Source organism: Staurois parvus, unplaced genomic scaffold (genome assembly GCF_062004578.1).
Source record: "Staurois parvus isolate SC_StPar_1 unplaced genomic scaffold, SC_StPar_1.0 ptg000848l, whole genome shotgun sequence".
In the NCBI taxonomy this organism is placed as follows: Eukaryota; Metazoa; Chordata; class Amphibia; order Anura; family Ranidae; genus Staurois; species Staurois parvus.
The window spans coordinates 109,944-130,618 of NW_028318644.1; the positions used below are offsets into that span (position 1 = coordinate 109,944).

At 49.5% G+C, this 20,675-nt stretch overlaps 1 protein-coding gene across 1 annotated transcript in view; it reads left to right on the top strand.

The window, feature by feature from the left end:
* The window catches only part of PEX6 (peroxisomal biogenesis factor 6), a gene marked incomplete at its 5' end in the record, with an annotated part of 131,663 nt that overhangs the window by 109,493 nt on the left and 1,495 nt on the right, over window positions 1-20,675 (top strand). Inside the window, 3 exon segments of the mRNA XM_089655551.1 lie at window positions 4,405-4,521; window positions 13,165-13,242; window positions 14,505-14,644. Of these exon segments, the coding sequence (XP_089511677.1) occupies window positions 4,405-4,521; window positions 13,165-13,242; window positions 14,505-14,644 (335 nt within the window).

Here is a 20,675-nt window from a genome sequence, read left to right on the forward strand (position 1 = left end):
CTCTAGCAGTGATTACTCCTGTCTGGTGGATGGACCGTATAGCTCTAGCGGTGATTACTCCTGTCTGGTGGATGGACCGTATAGCTCTAGCGGTGATTACTCCTGTCTGGTGGATGGACGGTATAGCTCTAGCAGTGATTACTCCTGTCTAGTGGATGGACGGTATAGCTCTAGCGGTGATTACTCCTGTCTAGTGGATGGACCGTATAGCTCTAGCAGTGATTACTCCTGTCTAGTGGATGGACCGTATAGCTCTAGCAGTGATTACTCCTGTCTGGTGGATGGACCGTATAGCTCTAGCAGTGATTACTCCTGTCTAGTGGATGGATGGTATAGCTCTAGCGGTGATTACTCCTGTCTGGTGGATGGACGGTATAGCTCTAGCGGTGATTACTCCTGTCTAGTGGATGGACCGTATAGCTCTAGCAGTGATTACTCCTGTCTGGTGGATGGACCGTATAGCTCTAGCAGTGATTACTCCTGTCTGGTGGATGGACCGCATAGATCTAGCAGTGATTACTCCTGTCTGGTGGATGGACCGCATAGATCTAGCAGTGATTACTCCTGTCTGGTGGATGGACCGTATAGCTCTAGCGGTGATTACTCCTGTCTGGTGGATGGACCGTATAGCTCTAGCAGTGATTACTCCTGTCTGGTGGATGGACCGTATAGCTCTAGTGGATGGACCAAATAGCTCTAGCGGTGATTACTCCTGTCTGGTGGATGGACCGTATAGCTCTAGCGGTGATTACTTCTGCCTGGTGGATGGACCGTATAGCTCTAGCAGTGATTACTTCTGCCTGGTGGATGGACCGTATAGCTCTAGCGGTGATTACTCCTGTCTGGTGGATGGACGGTATAGCTCTAGCAGTGATTACTCCTGTCTGGTGGATGGACCGTATAGATCTAGCAGTGATTACTCCTGTCTGGTGGATGGACCGTATAGCTCTAGCGGTGATTACTCCTGTCTGGTGGATGGACGGTTTAGCTCTAGCGGTGATTACTCCTGTCTGGTGGATGGACCGTATAGCTCTAGCGGTGATTACTCCTGTCTGGTGGATGGACCGTATAGCTCTAGCGGTGATTACTCCTGTCTGGTGGATGGACGGTATAGCTCTAGCGGTGATTACTCCTGTCTGGTGGATGGACGGTATAGCTCTAGCGGTGATTACTCCTGTCTGGTGGATGGACCGTATAGCTCTAGCGGTGATTACTCCTGTCTGGTGGATGGACCGTATAGCTCTAGCAGTGATTACTCCTGTCTGGTGGATGGACCGTATAGATCTAGCAGTGATTACTCCTGTCTGGTGGATGGACCGTATAGCTCTAGCGGTGATTACTCCTGTCTGGTGGATGGACGGTATAGCTCTAGCGGTGATTACTCCTGTCTGGTGGATGGACGGTATAGCTCTAGCGGTGATTACTCCTGTCTAGTGGATGGACCGTATAGCTCTAGCGGTGATTACTCCTGTCTGGTGGATGGACCGTATAGCTCTAGCAGTGATTACTCCTGTCTGGTGGATGGACCGTATAGCTCTAGCAGTGATTACTCCTGTCTGGTGGATGGACGGTATAGCTCTAGCAGTGATTACTCCTGTCTGGTGGATGGACCGTATAGCTCTAGCAGTGATTACTCCTGTCTAGTGGATGGACGGTATAGCTCTAGCGGTGATTACTCCTGTCTGGTGGATGGACGGTATAGCTCTAGCAGTGATTACTTCTGTCTAGTGGATGGACGGTATAGCTCTAGCGGTGATTACTCCTGTCTGGTGGATGGACCGTATAGCTCTAGCGGTGATTACTCCTGTCTGGTGGATGGACCGTATAGCTCTAGCGGTGATTACTCCTGTCTAGTGGATGGACGGTATAGCTCTAGCAGTGATTACTCCTGTCTGGTGGATGGACCGTATAGCTCTAGCGGTGATTACTCCTGTCTGGTGGATGGACAGTATAGATCTAGCAGTGATTACTCCTGTCTGGTGGATGGACCGTATAGCTCTAGCGGTGATTACTCCTGTCTGGTGGATGGACCGTATAGCTCTAGCGGTGCTTACTCCTGTCTAGTGGATGGACGGTATAGCTCTAGCAGTGATTACTCCTGTCTGGTGGATGGACCGTATAGCTCTAGCGGTGATTACTCCTGTCTGGTGGATGGACAGTATAGATCTAGCAGTGATTACTCCTGTCTGGTGGATGGACCGTATAGCTCTAGCGGTGATTACTCCTGTCTGGTGGATGGACCGTATAGCTCTAGCGGTGCTTACTCCTGTCTGGTGGATGGACCGTATAGCTCTAGCAGTGATTACTCCTGTCTGGTGGATGGACCGTATAGCTCTAGCGGTGATTACTCCTGTCTAGTGGATGGACGGTATAGCTCTAGCGATGATTACTCCTGTCTGGTGGATGGACCGTATAGCTCTAGCAGTGATTACTTCTGTCTAGTGGATGGACGGTATAGCTCTAGCAGTGATTACTCCTGTCTGGTGGATGGACTGTATAGCTCTAGCGGTGATTACTCCTGTCTGGTGGATGGACGGTATAGATCTAGCAGTGATTACTCCTGTCTGGTGGATGGACCGTATAGCTCTAGCAGTGATTACTCCTGTCTGGTGGATGGACTGTATAGCTCTAGCGGTGATTACTCCTGTCTGGTGGATGGACCGTATAGCTCTAGCAGTGATTACTTCTGCCTGGTGGATGGACCGTATAGCTCTAGCAGTGATTATTATTCCTGCCTTTTGGAAGTACTTTGTAGCTCCAGTGGTGGGGTTTGTTTTTGTTGCTAAAGTCCTGATTTGCTGTCATGGTTGGGAAGATTCACAATGCTGTGTACAGGACCCATGTAGGAATGCCATGTAATGTGTGATGTGGGGGTGCCTGTGTAATGTGGGGGTGCTCAGTGAGATGCGGGGGGTTCTCAGTGTGTTGTGGGGTGCTCAGTGTGGTGTGCCTGTGTAATGTGCTCAGTGTGATGTGGTGTGCTTGTATAATATGGGGGTTCTCAGTGTAATGTGGGGGTGCTCAGTGTGATGTGGGGGTGCTCAGGGTGGTGTGCCAGTGTAATGTGGGGTGCTTAGTGTGATGTGGGGGTGCTCAGTGTAATGTGGGGGTGCTCAATGTGATGTGGGGGACTCAATGTAATGTGGGGGACTCAGTGTAATGTGGGGGTGCTCAGTGTAATGTGGGGGTGCTCAGTGTAATGTGGGGGTGCTCAGTGTGATGTGGGGTGTGATGTCGGGGTACTCAGTGTGACATGGGGTGCTCAGTGTGATGTGGGGGTGCTCAGTGTGATGTGGGGTGCTCAGTGTCATGTGGGGGGCTCAGTGTAAGGTGGGAGGGTGCTCAGTGTGATGTGGGGGGTGCTCAGTGTGATGTGGGGGGTCTCAATGTGATGTGGGGGTGCTCAGTGTGATGTGGGGGGTGCTCAGTGTGATGTAGGGGTGCTCAGTGTGATGTGGAGTGCTCAGTGTAATGCGGGGGGTGCTCAGTGTGATGTGGGGGGTGCTCAGTGTGATGTGGGGGTGCTAAGTGTGATGGGGGGGTGCTCAGTGTGATGTGGGGGGTGCTCAGTGTGATGTGGAGTGCTCAGTGTGATGTGGAGTGCTCAGTGTAATGTGGGGGTGCTCAGTGTGATGTGGGGGTGCTAAGTGTGATGGGGGGGTGCTCAGTGTAATGCGGAGGGTGCTCAGTGTGATGTGGGGGTGCTCAGTGTAATGTGGGGGTGCTCAGTGTAATGTGGGGTGCTCAGTGTAATGCGGAGGGTGCTCAGTGTGATGTGGGGGTGCTCAGTGTGATGTGGGGGTGCTCAGTGTCATGTGGGGGTGCTCAGTGTAATGCGGAGGGTGCTCAGTGTGATGTGGGGGTGCTCAGTGTCATGTGGGGGTGCTCAGTGTCATGTGGGGGTGCTCAGTGTGATGTGGGGGTGCTCAGTGTCATGTGGGGTGCTCAGTGTGATGTGGGGGTGCTCAGTGTGATGTGTGGGTGCTCAGTGTCATGTGGGGTGCTCAGTGTGATGTGGAGTGCTCAGTGTGATGTGGTGGTGCTCAGTGTCATGTGGGGTGCTCAGTGTGATGTGGGGTGCTCAGTGTCATGTGGGGTGCTCAGTGTCATGTGGGGGTGCTCAGTGTGATGTGTGGGTGCTCAGTGTGATGTGGGGGGTGCTCAGTGTGATGTGTGGGTGCTCAGTGTCATGTGGGTGCTCAGTGTGATGTGTGGGTGCTCAGTGTGATGTGGGGGTGCTCAGTGTGATGTGGGGGTGCTCAGTGTGATGTGTGGGTGCTCAGTGTGATGTGTGGGTGCTCAGTGTCATGTGGGGTGCTCAGTGTGATGTGGGGGTGCTCAGTGTGATGTGGGGGTGCTCAGTGTGATGTGGGGGTGCTCAGTGTCCCCGGATTTGTTTTGCAGGGTGGTGTCCCAGCTGCTGGCAGAGATGGATGGGTTGCACTCCTCCAATGATGTCTTTGTGATTGGAGCCACCAATCGCCCCGATCTCCTGGACTCGGCTCTGCTGCGACCCGGGAGGTGAGGGAATCTCTCGTTTTTGCTGATCCGGATTCCTGTAATTCTCACACCTGACCACTTGCAGCCACTTGGACCTGACATAGTGTGGAGCACTCCGATCAGTAAGGCCCCGTAGATCAGCAGGGCCCCGTAGATCAGCAGGGCCCCGTAGATCAGCAGGGCCCCGTAGATCAGCAGTGCCCCGTAGATCAGCAGTGCCCCGTAGATCAGCAGTGCCCCGTAGGTCAGCAAGGCCCCGTAGGTCAGCAGGGCCTCGTAGATCAGCAGGGCCCCGTAGATCAGCAGGGCCCCGTAGATCAGCAGGGTCCCGTAGGTCGGCAAGGCCCCGTAGGTCGGCAAGGCCCCGTAGATCAGTAGGGCCCCATAGATCAGCAGGGCCCCATAGATCAGTAAGGCCCCGTAGATCAGTAAGGCCCCGTAGATCAGTAGGATCCGGTAGATCAGTAAGGCCCCATAGATCAGTAAGGCCCCGTAGGTCAGTAGGGCCCCATAGATCAGTAGGGCCCCGTATCCTTCAACTTACGTTTTTTGAATCGGATCAGATGCCTATTGTTGTTCCATGAAGAAAACGGACGAAAAATGAATGTAAGGAAACAAACAGTCCGTCTTTTGGAAGAGAATGTAAAGACTGATGAAACAAACGGAACGCCCGTGTAAAAGGAAAGGTCTTCGGACCTGCGGGGACACAGGATACAATATGCTGATTCTGCACAGAGAAAAGGTCTTCGGATCTGCGGGGACACAGGATACAATATGCTGATTCTGCACAGAGGAAACGTCTTCGGATCTGCAGGGACACGGGATACAATATGCTGATTCTGCACAGAGGAGAGGTCTTCGGACCTGCGGGGACACGGGATACAATATGCTGATTCTGCACAGAGGAGAGGTCTTCGGACCTGCGGGGACACGGGATACAATATGCTGATTCTGCACAGAGGAAACGTCTTCGGATCTGCGGGGACACGGGATACAATATGCTGATTCTGCACAGAGGAAAGGTCTTCGGATCTGCGGGGACACGGGATACAATATGCTGATTCTGCACAGAGGAAGGTCTTCGGATCTGCAGGGAAACGGGATACAATATGCTGATTCTGCACAGAGGAAAGGTCTTCGGATCTGCGGGGACACGGGATACAATATGCTGATTCTGCACACAACCAATAGGACGGCCTCATTGGACAGAACTATTTGTCACCATTTTATACTTCAATCAATATGTTGAACCCGATGACACGTTCCCAATCCTTGTCCATTCTCCAGGATCAGCTCTATGGTTCTCTTCTGATCATTTATATCACGCTGTCACCTAAATGTCTGTCATCGGACAATATCTGCGGGTGGGCGGCATGTCTCCTGAGGGTGTAATATACTGGGGATGGGGGAGAGATTTCTGAACTGGGGGTATATCTTAAAGACGGGGGGGGGGTATATATGGTTAGGGTTCTATATCGGTTTGCCCGTGGCCTTAGTGACTTCAGAACCATCAGCTGCAGATTCTCATCCTTGAGGGAAACTCGTATTACTCCCAATTGGAAGGACACCATTTCAGCTCCTCTTCATGCACCACCCTGAAACTAGACGACCGATTTCTCCTGCCGGTGCTGTTTCCAGTTTTAAAGGAAAAGTTCCCTTTCAGTAACACATTACCCCCATATGGGGGGCTCGGCCTTCTGTGTCCTCAGTCCACCCTCTGGTTGTCCTGATCACCATTGCCACCAGTAAGGAAAGGGAGGGTAATGTTTTCATTTTGGGTTGTCACCAAAACAGGAATAGAAGGTAAATCTCCCAATGGGGATACTTGTTCCTGTGATGTCCTCTCACTTCCTGGTGAGTCCTCTCACTTCCTGGTGAGTCCTCTCACTTCCTGGTGGAGAGATGTCCTCTCACTTCCTGGTGAGTCCTTTCACTTCCTGGTGGAGAGATGTCCTCTCATTTCCTGGTGGAGAGATGTCCTCTCACTTCCTGGTGAGTCCTCTCACTTCCTTGTGGAGAGATGTCCTCTCACTTCCTGGTGAGTCATCTCACTTCCTGGCGGAGTGATGTCCTCTCACTTCCTGGTAGAGAGATGTCCTCTCACTTCTTGGTGAGTCCTGTCACTTCCTGGTGGAGAGATGTCCTCTCACTTCCTGGTGAGTCCTCTCACTTCCTGGTGGAGAGATGTCCTCTCACTTCCTGGTGAGTCCTCTCACTTCCTGGCGGAGTGATGTCCTCTCACTTCCTGGTGAGTCCTCTCACTTCCTGGTGGAGAGATGTCCTCTCACTTTCTGGTGAGTCCTCTCACTTCCTGGCAGAGTGATGTCCTCTCACTTCCTGGTGGAGAGATGTCCTCTCACTTTCTGGTGAGTCCTCTCACTTCCTGGCAGAGTGATGTCCTCTCACTTCCTGGTGAGTCCTCTCACTTCCTGGAGGAGAGATGTCCTCTCACTTCCTGGTGAGTCCTCTCACTTCCTGGTGGAGAGATGTTCTCTCACTTTCTGGTGGAGAGATGTCCTCTCACTTCCTGGTGAGTCCTCTCACTTCCTGGCAGAGTGATGTCCTCTCACTTCCTGGTGAGTCCTCTCACTTCCTGGTGGAGAGATGTCCTCTCACTTTCTGGTGAGTCCTCTCACTTCCTGGCAGAGTGATGTCCTCTCACTTCCTGGCAGAGTGATGTCCTCTCACTTCCTGGTGGAGAGATGTCCTCTCACTTTCTGGTGAGTCCTCTCACTTCCTGGCAGAGTGATGTCCTCTCACTTCCTGGTGAGTCCTCTCACTTCCTGGAGGAGATATGTCCTCTCACTTCCTGGTGAGTCCTCTCACTTCCTGGCAGAGTGATGTCCTCTCACTTCCTGGTGGAGAGATGTCCACTCACTTTCTGGTGAGTCCTCTCACTTCCTGGCAGAGTGATGTCCTCTCACTTCCTGGTGAGTCCTCTCACTTCCTGGAGGAGATATGTCCTCTCACTTCCTGGTGAGTCCTCTCACTTCCTGGCAGAGTGATGTCCTCTCACTTCCTGGTGAGTCATCTCACTTCCTGGTGAGTCCTCTCACTTCCTGGTGGAGAGATGTCCTCTCACTTCCTGGTGAGTCCTCTCACTTCCTGGTGGAGAGATGTCCTCTCACTTTCTGGTGAGTCCTCTCACTTCTTGGCAGAGTGATGTCCTCTCACTTCCTGGTGGAGAGATGTCCTCTCACTTTCTGGTGAGTCCTCTCACTTCCTGGAAGAGTGATGTCCTCTCACTTCCTGGTGAGTCCTCTCACTTCCTGGAAGAGTGATGTCCTCTCACTTCCTGGTGAGTCCTCTCACTTCCTGGAGGAGAGATGTCCTCTCACTTCCTGGTGAGGCCTCTCACTTCCTGGCAGAGTGATGTCCTCTCACTTCCTGGTGAGTCATCTCACTTCCTGGTGAGTCCTCTCACTTCCTGGTGGAGTGATGTCCTCTCACTTCCTGGTGAGTCCTCTCACTTCCTGGAGGAGAGATGTCCTCTCACTTCCTGGTGAGTCCTCTCACTTCCTGGTGGAGAGATGTTCTCTCACTTCCTGGTGGAGAGATGTCCTCTCACTTCCTGGTGAGTCCTCTCACTTCCTGGCAGAGTAATGTCCTCTCACTTCCTGGTGAGTCCTCTCACTTCCTGGTGGAGAGATGTCCTCTCACTTTCTGGTGAGTCCTCTCACTTCCTGGCAGAGTGATGTCCTCTCACTTCCTGGTGGAGAGATGTCCTCTCACTTTCTGGTGAGTCCTCTCACTTCCTGGCAGAGTGATGTCCTCTCACTTCCTGGTGAGTCCTCTCACTTCCTGGAGGAGAGATGTCCTCTCACTTCCTGGTGAGTCCTCTCACTTCCTGGTGGAGAGATGTTCTCTCACTTCCTGGCAGAGTGATGTCCTCTCACTTCCTGGTGGAGAGATGTCCTCTCACTTTCTGGTGAGTCCTCTCACTTCCTGGCAGAGTGATGTCCTCTCACTTCCTGGTGAGTCATCTCACTTCCTGGCGGAGTGATGTCCTCTCACTTCCTGGTGGAGAGATGTCCTCTCACTTCCTGGTGAGTCCTCTCACTTCCTGGTGGAGAGATGTCCTCTCACTTCCTGGTGAGTCCTCTCACTTCCTGGCAGAGTGATGTCCTCTCACTTCCTGGTGGAGAGATGTCCTCTCACTTCCTGGTGAGTCCTCTCACTTCCTGGCAGAGTGATGTCCTCTCACTTCCTGGAGGAGAGATGTCCTCTCACTTCCTGGTGAGTCCTCTCACTTCCTGGTGGAGAGATGTTCTCTCACTTCCTGGTGAGTCCTCTCACTTCCTGGTGGAGAGATGTTCTCTCACTTCCTGGCAGAGTGATGTCCTCTCACTTCCTGGTGGAGAGATGTCCTCTCACTTTCTGGTGAGTCCTCTCACTTCCTGGCAGAGTGATGTCCTCTCACTTCCTGGTGAGTCATCTCACTTCCTGGCGGAGTGATGTCCTCTCACTTCCTGGTGGAGAGATGTCCTCTCACTTCCTGGTGAGTCCTCTCACTTCCTGGTGGAGAGATGTCCTCTCACTTCCTGGTGAGTCCTCTCACTTCCTGGCAGAGTGATGTCCTCTCACTTCCTGGTGGAGAGATGTCCTCTCACTTCCTGGTGAGTCCTCTCACTTCCTGGCAGAGTGATGTCCTCTCACTTCCTGGTGAGTCATCTCACTTCCTGGCGGAGTGATGTCCTCTCACTTCCTGGTGAGGCCTCTCACTTCCTGGTGGAGAGATGTCCTCTCACTTCCTGGTGAGTCCTCTCACTTCCTGGCAGAGTGATGTCCTCTCACTTCCTGATGAGTCCTCTCACTTCCTGGTGGAGAGATGTCCTCTCACTTCCTGGTGGAGAGATGTCCTCTCACTTCCTGGTGGAGAGATGTCCTCTCACTTCCTGGTGGAGAGATGTCCTCTCACTTCCTGGTGGAGAGATGTCCTCTCACTTCCTGGTGAGTCCTCTCACTTCCTGGTGGAGAGATGTCCTCTCACTTCCTGATGAGTCCTCTCACTTCCTGGTGAGTCCTCTCACTTCCTGGTGGAGAGATGTCCTCTCACTTCCTGGTGGAGAGATGTCCTCTCACTTCCTGGTGAGTCCTCTCACTTCCTGGTGGAGAGATGTTCTCTCACTTCCTGGTGAGTCTACAGGACAGGAAGCAAAATTTCCCTAATGAGATACAGATGAGGAGAAACAACCGGCAGCTGGTTTAGTCCTCCTCTTCTCCAAAATAAAATGAACGCTTCGCTTTAGATTCACAGTTGTCATGAAAGGTTCCCCTCCCCCCACACTTGGAGAATCAGTAATATACGGGATGGACCATTTGTAGAAAACACGATGGAGCCGGCAAACCCATTTCTTGTATTTCTTAAGGGATTCCTATTCTGTAACTGGAGGTGATAGCAGAATGGTCCAATCATAAAACAGAACATGGCATCAAGTCAACCAATGACACGCCTCCTGTTCAGTAGTCTGCACCAGGGGCGGACTGACAACTCATGGGGCCCCCGGGCAATAGGGGATCATGGGGCCCTTGTGTCCTTGCCCAAACTAAAAAAAGCCTATGAAAAAGGTACCAGGGACATCTCATGGGGCCCCCTACTGACCCCGGGCCCTAGGGCAGTGCCCGAGTTTCCAAATGGTCAGTCCGCCCCTGGTCTGCACCCCCTTAGTTCCTAATCGTCTTCTGTAATGGTTGTCTAACCCTAACCCTAGTTGTCTACGAGGCCCCCGAATTCTTGCTGGTGGCAGAGCCGCCCATTCATCTCGGCACAATGCCTCCAGGTCATGCAAAGTCTTTGGAGATCTCCCCAGAGCGACTCGATATTATGAAAGTCAGGAGACTGTGAAGGCCACTCCAGAACCTTCACCTTTTTTCTGCTGTAACCCCTGGAGGGTCAGCTTGGCCTTGTGCTCAGGGTCATTGTCCTGCTGGAAAGTCCAGGAGCCTCCCATGGGCAGCTTTCCTGCAGAAGAATGCAGATTGTCTCCATTATGTCCTGATAACATGCTGCATTCATCCTGCCATCAATTATCACAAGACTCCCCGTGCCTTTAGCGCTCACACCCCCCCCATACCATCAGTGAGCCACCACCATGCTTCACAGTGGGATGGTATCCTTGTTGTTGCCCCATCCCCATACATAGCACTTACGGTTGTGACCATAAAGCTCTATTTTGGTCTCATCACTCCAGATTACAGAGTGGCAAAAGCTGTGAGGCGTGTCCGTGTGTTGTCGGCCATATTGTAACCGAGCTGTTTTGTGGCTTTGGCTCAGTAAATGCTTCTTTCTGGAAACTCGGCCATGCAGCTCAGCTTTTATTCAAGTATTGTCATATTTTGCTCTTTGAAACAACCATGCCATCTTTTGCCAGAGCAGCCTGTATTTCTCCTGAGGTTACCTGTGGGGGTTTTCTTTGAATCCCAAACAATTCTTCTCGCAGATGTGGCTGCCATCGTTCTTGGTCTACCTGACCTTGGCTTGGTGGCAAGAGATCCCCGAACTTTCCACTTCTTAATAAGTGTCTGAACAGCACTGACTGGCATATTCAAGGCTTTATACATCTTTTTATATCCTTTTCCATCTTTATAATATTACATTACCTTGTTATGCAGGTCTTTTGAAGTTCTTTTCTGCTCCCCATGGCTCAGTATCTCATCTGCTCAGTGCAGCCACGTGACAGTGAACACACCAACTATTTATACACAGACACTGATTGTAATATAAGAAGCCACAGATGTGGGAAATTACCCTTTAATTGACATTGTACCCTGTGCGTGTCCCCTTGTGTGTCTGTACCAAGGCCAAACATTCCAGGGGGTGGAGACTTCTGATCTGGGGGGTGGAGACTTCTGATCCAAGGGTGGAGACTTCTGATCCAGGGCGGAGACTCCTGACCCGGGCCATTTGGGGGATTTCTGTTATCATTAGGTTTTGAAACGGAGCCAAAGGACTATGTGATCATAAATGGGGTCATATCATCGCTATCCTTCAATAGAAGACAATTCAATGCCAAAATGTCACCATTTCTGCCAGAGGAGGGAGACTTTTTTGGCACAGCTGAATATTAATGAAGATCCATTCATATCCCTCAATGGCGGCACAACATCGTCTAATAAATGGCAGTTGATAATGAGCCCATTCACACTGTGTGATGTGATGTACAGATTTGTATAAGTTGATAATTGAGTGCTGGGAACGTAGGAATAAAGCAGCTAGCATAAAAGGTAACCTTTGGAACCCAATGAGAACATGTAAAAGGTAACCTTTGGAACCCAATGAGAACATGTAAAAGGTAACCTTTGGAACCCAATGAGAACATGTAAAAGGTAACCTTTGGAACCCAATGAGAACATGTAAAAGGTAACCTTTGGAACCCAATGAGAACATGTAAAAGGTAACCTTTGGAACCCAATGAGAACATGTAAAAGGTAACCTTTGGAACCCAATGAGAACATGTAAAAGGTAACCTTTGGAACCCAATGAGAACATGTAAAAGGTAACCTTTGGAACCCAATGAGAACATGTAAAAGGTAACCTTTGGAACCCAATGAGAACATGTAAAAGGTAACCTTTGGAACCCAATGAGAACATGTAAAAGGTAACCTTTGGAACCCAATGAGAACATGTAAAAGGTAACCTTTGGAACCCAATGAGAACATGTAAAAGGTAACCTTTGGAACCCAATGAGAACATGTAAAAGGTAACCTTTGGAACCCAATGAGAACATGTAAAACAAGATATGCAGCGCTAATAAAGTTATTAAGAACAAATGGAAAATCAGAACATGAATAGCACAATAACATAAGTGAAAAAACTCAGTCCATATTGCATGGTGAGATAAAGTGATAGGTGCAATTGTCCAAATAATCCATGGTCAGAGATAATCGTGACTCTTGTGATCTCGCGATTGTACAAATAGTGCACTAACCAGATAGCGCATAAAATGCGCATGGAGCAATTAAGACCCGCTCCTGGTGCTCTGGACTTGTGATATTAGGAGGATGTCATCTGCAGGATGGCCACCAGATGTCATCTATCCAGGTATATTCCTAAGTCATCCACTAGAAAAATCATCAGCGGGGGAGGGGGTAATCACACATCACTCCAAACCAACAGGAACCTTCAAAAGCGGGCTTTGACAGTCATGAAGTTGCAAGTCGAAAGGGCGTGCTACTACCACCAGCAGCCATCACAGACTGGCACTTGTCATTCTGCAGAATTTGACTTTGCTCATCCTTACCGGTCCTATAGGTGGAATGCTGTACGCCGAAGTCCTTGGTGGAGCCCCAGGAACAGCGCAGGGAAACCCTTAATGTGAAATATTACAGGAGCCTTCTGCCTGAAAACCAAGCGGTGTTTACCTGTCCGATCTCCTCCTCCGATCCCCCCTCTCCGGTACAAGCTCCGACCCCCGGTGTGTGCGACCTCCAGCTCTCCCGGTGTGATCAGCGATAAGCTTTCACTTATGTTATTGTGCTATTCATGTTCTGATTTTCCATTTGTTCTTAATAACTTTATTAGCGCTGCATATCTTGTTTTACATGATGTACAGATTTGTTGGGGTTTATGTGGTACACGGGGCACAGTGTCCACTATGACATGTCTTGTGCTGCAGAGCATTCTGGGAATCTCAGACATTCATGATCTTCTCTCTTGTCTTGCAGGTTTGATAAATTAGTTTATGTCGGTATTAGTGATCATCGAGAGTCCCAGCTTCGGGTCCTGGAAGCCATAACACGCAAGTGAGTTCCCTTTCTTATGTCTTCATATCCGGGATCTCCGGGGATAGGCGATCCTTCCCTGCCCTCAGGACGTTGCCCACACACACAAATTGTCCGTTTTCAGTGTTTTTATGACTGAAGGCTGATCAGAATCAGTTTAATGTCTGGGAATGGCTGTGTCACCAGAACTGGCAGTACAAGGTTCTTGTTGGCTCTTCACCGTCCCATATGACTCCGCCTTTATTCATGACTTCATCCACTTAGACCTAAATTCCAGCCCCCTTCGACACTTAGCCCCATCTTCCTGCCAATCCCCTTTCCAAAAAGATTCCCCCTAAGGGCACTATCGTTGGACAGGAGGACTCGCATCTCATGTGGAGGGTGTCAAGTCTCCATAGCAAACTGAAATCTGTGTGAGATGAAGTCATCAAGAGCCGTGTCTGCAGAAGAGTGGTCCGGGCACACACCAGTGTATGAGTTGATGGCTCAAAGGTGGCACGCAGCATAGAGTGGAGCCCCAAAGTCCGAGCCGCCATTTTCTCTCTGCCCAGGATCAGAGAAGAAGCAGGTTAGAGCAGCGTTTCTCAACCTGTTTTCAATCAAGGCGCCCTTTAAAATTATGGACAATCCCGGGGCACCCCGTTCTAAAATGTGAAAACATTTTTAATAGTTTTATGCAACGCAGCAACACCCACACATGTAGGACACCCAACATTAGAGGTGATTTATTCTTCCAAAGCAAATACACTTTTGCACACTGGTACTGACTAGTATTCCAATGTTTCTCTTCTCCCTCAGTTTTTCTCCATCACTGAGCTAATGTGACTCTAGCACTGATGAAGAGGGGCGGGGGAGGATCAAACCAGGATTCTGTGCAGACAACCGACATCCTTCTTATCAATTGATGTCATTGGTTGTCAGGATGCCGGCGGCTTAGAAGGTCGTAATGGTGCACAATGGAAACCTGTGACTTTGTGTAACTAAAAGGTTTTGGGCAATTTTTAGACATTTTGCCAAGGAACCCCTGGAGAAACCTCAAGGCACCCCATGATGCCTGGGCACCCTGGTTGAGAAAGGCTGGGTTAGAGGATGATGGTGTTTTGACTGTTGACCGGTTTCCTTCTAGAGTCATCCGGTAAAATGTGGAATCGTGATAGCCAGAGTTGGGGCCCCATAATCCTCCTCAGTTTTCTACGATCACCTTGATGAGGATCAGCAGAGTGATGGTTGTCTCCGGGCATGCTGCTGCTTTGGTGATCTGATCTCCGTTTCCTCTCTTTTAGGTTCTGTCTGGACCCAGCAGTGGAGTTGTCTCTTGTATTGGAGTATTGTCCGCCTGCCCTGACTGGAGCTGACCTCTACGCTCTGTGTGCAGACGCCATGATGACCGCCATTAAAGAGAAGGTTCAACGCCTTCAGGAAGGTGAGTAGAGGCTGAGGCAGGGCACGCCAATGACATTTAACACAGGTTCCTGGATTATTTTCAGTGTTTTCTGGATGATCTATCTATATGTAGTTTTTATAGAGGTATTTGTTAAATACAACCAGTGTGCCTGAATTGAACCTGGTATCTTGCAGTCCTTGTTCATTGGGGCATGAGAGGAAGAAGGAGCAGTCAATCAGTTCATGTGCTGACAGGAAGCATGCTGATAGGAGGAGAGAGCACAGTGATAGAAAGATGAGCTTATCACTACTGCATTTCCTTTCACTGTCTAGTCACAATTCAGTGTGGGTCCAGGATGACCTGGGCTCAGAGGAAGTAGGTTGAATGATGTTGGCTATCAGATTAAGGTGTCTTGTGATGCAAAATGTAGTCCTGCGGAGGATATTTGTGGATTGAGCGAATATTGCTTGAAAAACTGCTGTAAAATGTTGCTGTTTAGTCATCTATTGATTTATCTTTCTATTTTGGCTTAGAAGGACGTTCTATGAAAAAAAAAGTGAGAATTACAGCTCTTATGTGCCACATACTATGCATTCAGAAAGTATTCAGACCCCCTTCACCATTCCCAATGTTCCTGATACTGAAGTTGTTTTATGTTCATTCTTTTCTCAATAATCTACACTCCGTACCCATAATGACAACGTGACAACAGAATTGTAGAAATGTCTGTGAATTTATTAAAAAGAAATAAAATGAAATATCACATCGGCATAAATATTCAGACCCTTTGCAACCACAGCTGAAGTTAACTCCGGTGCCTCCCGTTTCTCTTGATGGTTGCCGAGATGTTTCTACACCCTGATTGGAGGCCACTTGTGGTGAATTACATTGATTGGACAGGATTTGGAAAGGCCACATCTCTCTATAAAAGGTCTCACAGCTGACAAATGCATACTGTATCAGCAAAAGCCACGAGGTCCAAGGAACTCAGAAATGATACTAATATATGAGTGTTGGGTGATAGAAAAATGGAAAGCCGCCAACATCAAGGAGGAAAAACCTCCAAGTCCTCCAATATGACCTCAGTATACAAACACACGATGCAGCACTGAGAGGTATTAAATAAATGATTGTTAAGGTGTAGCATCAAAAATGAAGTCCTACATATCCCATATGGTGCAACGTGACAATGGTGATATATTCAGTATGAAGATAGTGACTTCCGTGGCTGTCGTGGCTTGTGGAGGATAAATGTATAATGCACTAACCAGATAGCACAAATAATTGTGCGTTGGAGTATATAAGACCTGCTCCGCGGTGCTCAGGATTTGGGAACTCTGCATAGGGATGACGTCGTCAGGCAGGGATTAGCCCCCAGGTGTCATCCATCCAGGACAGGTTACCTCTCTCCCATATCACCACATCAAGCAGACCAGGTTCAGCAGTATCCAGCAGTATCGGTCTTGGCCACCAGGGGGATCCCACATTGAAGCACGGATCCAATGTAAAAAAGCACCTTAGGGGAAGGGGGCTCAGAGAGGCCAAAAAATGAGCCCAGAAGAGAGAAAACTCCAATAGTGTAGTATTTTAATGATCAAAATAGGGTAATATCAAAGAAGAAATACAAAAAGCAGAGAAACACTTACATGACAGAAATCCAATATGGCTGTCTATACATGAATAGGGCCATGCGGCGGGTGCAGAGTGATTGGGGGCAACTCCCGAACGCGTTTCGTGTCATAACACTTTATCAAAAGAGATGCAGAGTTCCCAAATCCTGAGCACCGTGCAGTAGGTCTTATATACTCCAACGCACAATTATTTGTGCTATCTGGTTAGTGCATTATACATTTATCCTCCACAAGCCACGACAGCCACGGAAGTCACTATCTTCATATTGAATATATCACCATTGTCACGTTGCACCATATGGGATATATGTAGGACTTCATTTCTGATGCTGCACCTTAACAATCATTTATTTAATACCTCTCAGCGCTGCATCGTATGTTTGTATACTGAGGTCAAAGGAACTGCCTGCAGAGCTCAGAGACAGGATTATTGCAAGGCACAGATCTGGGGAAGGCAACAAAAAATGTTCTGCTGCACTGAAGGTTCCCAGCAGCACAATGGCCTCCATAGTTCTGAAATGGAAGAAGTTTGGCGTAACCAGGACTCTTCCATCCAACCAAACTGAGCAATCAGGGGAGAAGGGCCTTAGTAAGAGAGGTGGCCCAGACCCCAGTGGTCACTCTGACTGAGCTCCAGAGATCCTGTGTGGAGATGGGACAAAGTTCCTAGAAGGACAACCATCACTGCAGCCCTCCACCCATCTGGGCTTTTTGGCAGAGTGGCCAGACTGAAGCCTTGAAAGCCTGTTTGGAGTTTGCAAAAAAGCACCTGAAGGATGAAGGATTCTGAGTGTGAGAAAGCAGATTCTCTGGTGTCACGTACCTAGTTGGGGAGCCTGACGTGGAGAGGAGGCGTCCTCTTACTACTCCCGCTCGGAGCCCCTGATAGTGGGAACAGAGGGCGCAGAGCCAGGAGTGGCACGCGTGCCGGGTAGGTCTGGAGCTGGCGGCAGGTAGGTGAAGACCCAGGAGATCCGGATGCAGGCCAGGTGTGGATGCAGGAACATAGGTGCAGCAGCAGGCAGGTATGGCGGCAATCAGGATGCAGGCTGGGAACAGACACGGGAGCGTGGATGCGGCAGCAGGCAGGTATGGCGGTGACCAGGATGCAGGCCGGGTGCAGGACTGTGGGTGCAGCAGCAGGTAAGTAAGTACAGCAGAGTCAGACAAGCTGGGTCAAGATGAAACAAGCAACTCAAGTACAAGGGAGTAGGCAAGCGGATAGCCGGGGTCGGTGTAGGCGGAGTTCTTTCTTAGTCAGATCAGGCTACAGGCAACAGAATCAGGTTATGGAGTGCACAACGTTATAGACCAGAAGGCATTGATTACACTCTATTGCAGGTTTAAATAGCCCGCCTTGCGGTGATGTGTACGCTACTGCGCATGCGCGCACACTCGCACGCTTCGGCTCATGCGCGCCAGCGTGCTCCTGCGCATGCGCACTCGCTTTGCCGCGGCCCGAGGCACAGCTGCACGGAGGGATCCCTGACATCTGATCTGATGAAACCAAGATTGAACTGTCTGGCCTCAATTCTAAATGTTATGTCTGGAGGAAACCAGGCTCTGCTCATCACCTGCCCAATACCATCCCTACAGTGAAGCATGGTGGTGGCAGCATCATACTGTGGGGCTGGGGGTGGGACTGGTAGATTGGTCAGGGTTGAGGGAAAGGTGAATGGAGCAAAGTACAGAGATATCCTCAATGAAAACCAGTTCCATAGCGTTCAGGACCTCAGACTGGGCCGAAGCTTCAACCTTCCAACAAAACAACCATCCTAAGCACACAGCCAAGACAACACAGGAATGGCTTAGAGACAACTCTGTGAATGTCCTGGAGTGGCCCAGCCAAAGCCCTGACTTCAACCCTATTGAACATATCTGGTGAGATGTGCAAATGGCTGTCCATCAACGGCCCCATCCAACCTGACTGAGCAAAGAATGGCAGACAATCCCTCAATCCAGGGGTGCAAAGCTTTTGGTCTCATCCCCAAAAAGACTCAAGGCTGGAATTGTGCCAAAGGGGCTTTAACAAAGTACTGAGTAACGGGTCTGAATACTTTTGCCAATGTGAGGTTTCAGTTTTTGCTTTTTAATACATTCACAGATATTTCTAAAATTCAGTTTTCACGTTGTCATTATGGGGTACTGAGTGTAGATTAATAAGAACAAAAACTGAATTAAAACAACCTTAGTATCAGGCTGCAACGTAACAACAATGAAAAAGTGAAGAGGGTCTGAATACTTTATGAACGCACTGTACATCATTATGGTGGTGTATGTGACATGGAATTTATATAAAGACGTCTCAGTAAGTCATTGATGAGGTCACATTACATGGCGAAGGCCAGTTGGAGAGGCCATGGTATATGAGGAGGATAAGGTGGAGAGGCCATGGTAGATGAGGATAAGATGGAGAGTCTGTGGTAGATGAGGAGGATAAAGTGGAGAGGCCATGGTAGATGAGGAGGATAAGGTGGAGAGGCCATGGTAGATGAGGAGGATAAGGTGGAGAGGCCATGGTAGATGAGGAGGATAAGGTGGAGAGGCCATGGTAGATGAGGAGGATAAGGTGGAGAGGCCATGGTAGATGAGGAGGATAAGGTGGAGAGGCCATGGTAGATGAGGAGGATAAGATGGAGAGTCTGTGGTAGATGAGGAGGATAAAGTGGAGAGGCCATGGTATATGAGGAGGATAAAGTGGAGAGGCCATGGTAGATGAGGAGGATAAAGTGGAGAGGCCATGGTAGATGAGGAGGATAAGGTGGAGAGGCCATGGTGGATGAGGAGGATAAGGTGGAGAGGCCATAGTAGATGAGGAGGATAAGGTGGAGAGGCCATGGTAGATGAGGATAAGGTGAAGAAGCCATGGTAGATGAGGGTGAGGGGACATGGTAGATGCGGAGAGATAAGATGAAGAGGCCATGGTAGATGAGGAGGATAAGGTGAAGAGGCCATGGTAGATGAGGGTGAGGGGACATGATAGATGCGGAGGGATAAGATGAAGAGGCCATAGTAGATGAGGAGGATAAGGTGAAGAAGCCATGGTAGAGGAGGAGGATAAGGTGAAGAAGCCATGGTAGATGAGGAGGATAAGGTGAAGAGGCCATGGTAGATGAGGATAAGGTGAAGAGGCCATGGTAGAGGAGGAGGATAAGGTGAAGAGGCCATAGTAGATGAGGAGGATAAGGTGAAGAAGCCATGGTAGATGAAGAGGATAAGGTGAAGAAGCCATGGTAGATGAGGAGGATAAGGTGAAGAGGCCATGGTAGATGAGGATAAGGTGAAGAGGCCATGGTAGAGGAGGAGGATAAGGTGAAGAGGCCATGGTAGATGAGGAGGATAAGGTGAAGAGGCCATGGTAGATGAGGATAAGGTGAAGAGGCCATGGTAGAGGAGGAGGATAAGGTGAAGAGGCCATGGTAGATGAGGAGGATAAGGTGAAGAGGCCATGGTAAATGAGGAGGGCTAAGGTGGAGAAGCAATGGTAGATGAGGAGGGCTCTGGAGAAGCAATGGTAGATGAAGAGGATAAGATGGAGAGTCTGTGGCAGATGATGGAGGAAAGGTGGAGAGGCTGTGGTAGATGATGGAGGAAAGGTGGAGAAGCCATGGTAAATGAGGAGGGCTAAGGTAGAGAAGCCATGGTAGATGAGGGAGATAAAGTGGACATGGTAAAGCTCCTGAAGAGGTCACAGTGGATGGCAGAGATCAGATTAAAGTTGATAGGACAAGTCATGGTGAAGTCAAAGTGGATGGAGGTCACATGGAATGGTAAAGGTCAGATGAGGAGGTCATTGTGGGAACTGCAGCCTTCTTCTTACAAGTTTGTAGGTCATTATATGGGAATAGAAAGATAAAAATAGCTTCTGGGTTACATGATTGGTTATTTCTTAAGACAGAAAGGCTCATTGTGATATTCATGGAACAGTGTTGACGCAAAGAATGTCCTCTGTTTAGTCCATAGTTCCACTTAGGTAGAAAAGAAGAAGGGATGAAGGGGGAAGCTGGAAGAGAAATCCACTGCTGAGTCCGTGGAGGATTTTCTGTGTTTCCAGAGCAATGTACTCTTCAAGGCTGGCCTTGCCAACATGGAGCAGAAGCAGATCTCCAGATAAACATGTAACAAGAAGGTGGAAAAGGCGCCACAGAGTGTAGACTGTAAAAGACTTTATTACAAATTGGTAGAAATTGCACTCACATTTCAGGAGACGTACACAGGCACATCTTCGATGTATGGCTATCTTCCAGGGCAGGTGTGGGCACACTGCGGATGTAGATCATGCAGAGGCTGGATCTGGAGCAGGCTGTGGGGCTGCAAAAGCTTAGTCCAGGTTAGGTTGTAGCATGGACAGAGGCCAGATGAACTCCGCAGGATGTGGTGGAATGCAGATGGACTGCAGCGTTCACCTTGACCATGTGATCAGAAGTAATGCGACGATG